The sequence below is a fragment of the Colobus angolensis genome, unplaced genomic scaffold (assembly GCF_000951035.1).
Source record: "Colobus angolensis palliatus isolate OR3802 unplaced genomic scaffold, Cang.pa_1.0 Scaffold178, whole genome shotgun sequence".
NCBI lineage: Eukaryota > Metazoa > Chordata > Mammalia > Primates > Cercopithecidae > Colobus > Colobus angolensis.
The window spans coordinates 3,700,728-3,705,043 of record NW_012114910.1 but is presented as its reverse complement, the minus strand read 5'-3'; the positions used below and the strand labels follow the sequence as shown (position 1 = coordinate 3,705,043).

General features: G+C 42.9%; 1 protein-coding gene across 1 annotated transcript in view; it reads right to left on the bottom strand.

The window, feature by feature from the left end:
• CNOT1 (CCR4-NOT transcription complex, subunit 1) overlaps nucleotides 1–4,316 on the bottom strand; it is a 125,795-nt gene that overhangs the window by 65,556 nt on the left and 55,923 nt on the right. Inside the window, exons 9-11 of the mRNA XM_011938872.1 lie at nucleotides 2,075–2,201; nucleotides 1,814–1,924; nucleotides 369–550 (exon numbers count right to left, since the gene is read on the bottom strand). Coding sequence (XP_011794262.1) covers nucleotides 369–550; nucleotides 1,814–1,924; nucleotides 2,075–2,201 — 420 coding nt within the window. The remainder of the gene's footprint in view (nucleotides 1–368; nucleotides 551–1,813; nucleotides 1,925–2,074; nucleotides 2,202–4,316) is intronic.

Genomic DNA, 4,316 nt, shown 5'->3' with positions numbered 1-4,316 from the left:
ATGGGTGCAGCACACCAACATGGCACAAGTATACATATGTAACAAACCTGCACGTTATGCACATGTACCCTAGAACTTAAAGTATAATTAAAAAAAAAAAAAGACTTTTTTGAGCCAATTAGGGAAACTTAATGTTGCCTTGGAAATGAACATCATTAAACTATTGGGAAAACACCTTGACGGTTACACCTTAAAGGAGTCTGACTAGTACTAAAACTATGATAATATTCCTTCAATACTTATGACAGTCCTTGCTTTTCTGTGCTATGTATAACAAATTCTACTTTACAAGAATATTTCAATCAATGGGTAGATGGCACTACATATAGAATACGTCATATTTTATTCCCCCTTCTATAGCTAAATACCACTCACTCACCTGGCCTTCAGCGTGTTTCCAAGGTCTATATATCAGGTCTACTGGGAACACTTCCATACCCAAACCCCTCTGAATGCCATAAACCACATTATGAAGTCCTTTACTGTCACGAATTTGAAATCCAGGATGGTCCAGTTCATAAGTTACTTCCTTGAAATTCAAACTCGGATTCTAAAAAAGACCAAAGCAATTTAAAATGTAATGAATGTGTGTATATTTTGACACATTGTCCAAAAGGCCATATTAAATCTGAAATTCAGTTTAGATGTTCTACTTACAAAATTTTAAATGTGAATTTTAAGAAACCCATTCTTTTTTTTTTTCTTTTTTGAAACAGAGTCTCACTCTGTCACTCAGGTTGGACTGCAGTGGCATGATCTCGGCTCATTGCAACCTCTGCCTCCTGGGTTCAAGAGATTCTCGTGCTTCAGCCTCCGAAGTAGCTGGGATTACAGAAGTACACCAACATGCCCAGATAATTTTTTTTAATTTTAGTAGAGACAAGTTTTCGTCATGCTGGCCAGGATGGTATCAAACTCCTGGCCTCATGTGATCCACCTGCCTCGGCCTCCAAAGTGCTGGGATTACAGGAGTGAGCCACCACACTTGGCTTATTACACACACTACCTCTTAATATCTAAAAGTTCCATTCTAGGGTCACGTGCAGTGGCTTATACCTATAATCACAGCACTTTGGAAGGAGGGTGGATTGCCTGAGGTCAGGAGTTTGAGACCAGCCTGGCCAACATGATGAAACCCTGTCTCTACTAAAAATACAAAAAAAAGCCAAGCATGGTGGCACATGCCTGTAGACCCAGCTACTTGGGAGGCTGAGGCAAGAGAAATGCTTGAACCCAGGAGGCAGAGGATGCAGTGAGCCATGATCATGCCACTGCACTTCAGCCTGGGCAACAGAGTGAGACTCCATCTAAAAAAGAAAACAAAAACAAAAGTTCCATTCTAGGCCAGGCACAACGGCTCACGCTTGTAATCCCAACCCTTTGCTCCCAAAGGTGGGAGGATCACTAACCAGAGCCCAGGAGTTAAAGTCCAATATGGGCAACATAGCAAAAGCAAAAATAAATACAGTTCAATTCCTTTATGTCTTATTTAAGCCCTTCAAGATTTCAATAGAGGTACTTTGTTTATTTTTCATTCAGTTTACAACCAAAGTAGAAGTGGCAAGATAAATATGATTTTCGTTATTCTTATTTACCATAGACAAGAGTAACTTAGCAGTAGCACCCCAAGTTACAAGGTAACAACCCTAATGAAAAAATTTAAATTTGATTACGTACTGTCTCCAGTACACAATTAACTTGGACACTTTATTACTTTTTGAGTTAACAAAGGTGGAAAATTCTTAAAATTTGCTTTCTTTGGACTATATCATCCAAATACCACAAATCAAAAACCATCATCACATATACTCACCAGTTCTTTAAGAACATCAATCAAGACTTCTACATTCCACGTGTGTGCCTGTGCTCCATCACTTTTATCTTTCCCATCACTCCAGATCCCACTGCCCGGAGCAGAAATAGTCTGTAGAAGTAAAACTTGAATTAAACAAACCCAACTACTCCATGTGTTCACTTCTGGTCGATAGAGCAATCAATCATATTGTAATTTAATAAAAAAAATAAAGAGGACAGGACATTAACTCACTTGGTAAAATAGCTGAATTCAACACACCTGTAATGGAATGCCATCTGTTAATCCTGAATGAGTTCGAGCCATCATTCCCAAAACCCTTGCAACCTGGGCAGCTGTGACCTCCCGAACACCAAACTGCATGATTATATTGCGACATTCTTCAATACTGAAACAGAAATGTAACTTCAGAAAAATGCTACCAGCCTCAACATCAAGATTGAGAAACTTTGGCATTAAATGCACCTTGTTTGAAATCCTTAGTTTTACTAAATAAAACAGGCAGAGCTGTAAGTGTCATTTCTTGTTATATTTATACAGCTAGGAATGTAAAAACCATCTACTTCGGTAAGAAAATGGCAAAAGTCATTATTCTAAGTAACTAGGGAATGGAAAACCAAATATTGTATGTTCTCACTTGTTAGATGGGAGATAAGCTATGAGGATGCACAGGCGTAAGAATGATACAATGCAGCGGACTTCTGAATCCCCAGTCATGGACCGTTATCAGTCTGTGGCCTGTTAGAAACCATCCACACAGCAGGAAGCGAGCAAGTATTTCCACTTGGGCTCCACCTCTTGTGGAGTACAAGAGTACTGGAGTACAGTGGCATGATCCTGGCTCACTGCAACCTTCACTTCCCGAGTTTAAATCATCCTCCTGCCTCAGCCTCCCAAGTAGCTGGGATTACAAGCACGCCTCACCACGCCTGGCTAATTTTTGTATTTTTAGTGGAGATGGGGTTTCACCACGTTGGCCAGGCTGATCTCAAACTCCTGGCCTCAAGTGATCCACCCGCCTCAGCCTCCCAAAGTGCCGGGATTACAGGCGTGAGCCACAATAACCCAGCCTGAAAATTTTTTTAAAAGGCAAACAAATTTTAAAACTCAGTGTAAAAGCCGGATGTGGTGGCTCACGCCTGCAATCCCAGCACTTTGGGAGGCTGAGGCGGGCGGATCACGAAGTCAGGAGATCAAGACCATCCTGGCTAACACAGTGAAACCCCAACTCTACTAAAAATACAAAAATTATCTGAGCATGGTGGCACGCACCTGTAGTCCCAGCTGCTCAGGAGGCTGAGGCAGGAGAATGGCGTAAACCCGGGAGGCAGAGCTTGCAGTGAGCTGAGATCCGGCCACTGCACTCCAGCCCGGGCGACAGAGCGAGATTCAGTCTCAAAAAAAAAAAAGAAATAAGCAAGCTTACAAATCTAATGTTGACTACCACCTAAGAAAAGGACATACCACCACCAAAAAAAGTAAAGACAATTATTTGATCAATAACAGAAACGTGTTCTGGGAGGGTATAGTTAGAAAAAAACTGAAGATACATTATGAACTAGATCCCGTTGGGGAACAATTCAAGCCACGCTCTCTCCCTGTAGCCCTGTGTACTTTAACAATGATGAAAGTACTTGTACCATTCTTTCTTCACACATTCCCAGAGAGGAATGATGGGACAGAGTTCCAAGAGAAACCTGATCTAGACACTGGGCTGGACTAAGATTCTACCTCGAGAATTTGAAACTAGAACTCAGAGAAACTAGATACTTTAGCTGAAAAGTATTAGATTCGGCCAGGTGCAATAATAGCTCAAGTCTGCAATCTCAGCACTTTAAGAGACAGAGGCGGATGGATCACTTGACGTCAGGAGTTTAAGACCAGCCTGGCCAACATGGTAAAACCCCATCTCTAATAAAAATATAAAACTAGGCCAGGTGGGGTGGCTCACGCCTATAATCACAGCACGTTGGGAGGCCGAGGCGGGCAGATCACAAGATCAGGAGATCGTGAGCATCCTGGCTAACACGGTGAAACCCCGTGTCTACTAAAAATACAAAAAAAATTAGCCAGGCATGGTGGTGGACGCCTGTAGTCCCAGCTACTCGGAAGGGTGAGGCAGGAGAATGGTGTGAACCTGGGAGACGGAGCTTGCAATGAGCCAAGATCGCGCCACTGCACTCCAGCCTGGGCAACAGAGCGAGACACCATCTCAATAAAATATATATATATATGCCCAGCGTGGTGGCTCACACCTGTAATCCCAGCACTTTGGGAGACCAAGGTGGGCGAATCATGAGGTCAGAGAGATCGAGACCATCCTGGCTAACACTGTGAAACCCCATCTCTATTAAAAATACAAAAAATTATCTGGGCATGGTGGCAGGTGCCTGTAGTCCCAGCTACTCGGGAGGCTGAGGCAGGAGAATGGGGTGAACCTGAGAGGCAGGGCTTGCAGTGAGCCAAGATGGCGCCACTGCACTCCAGCCTGGGTGACAGAGCA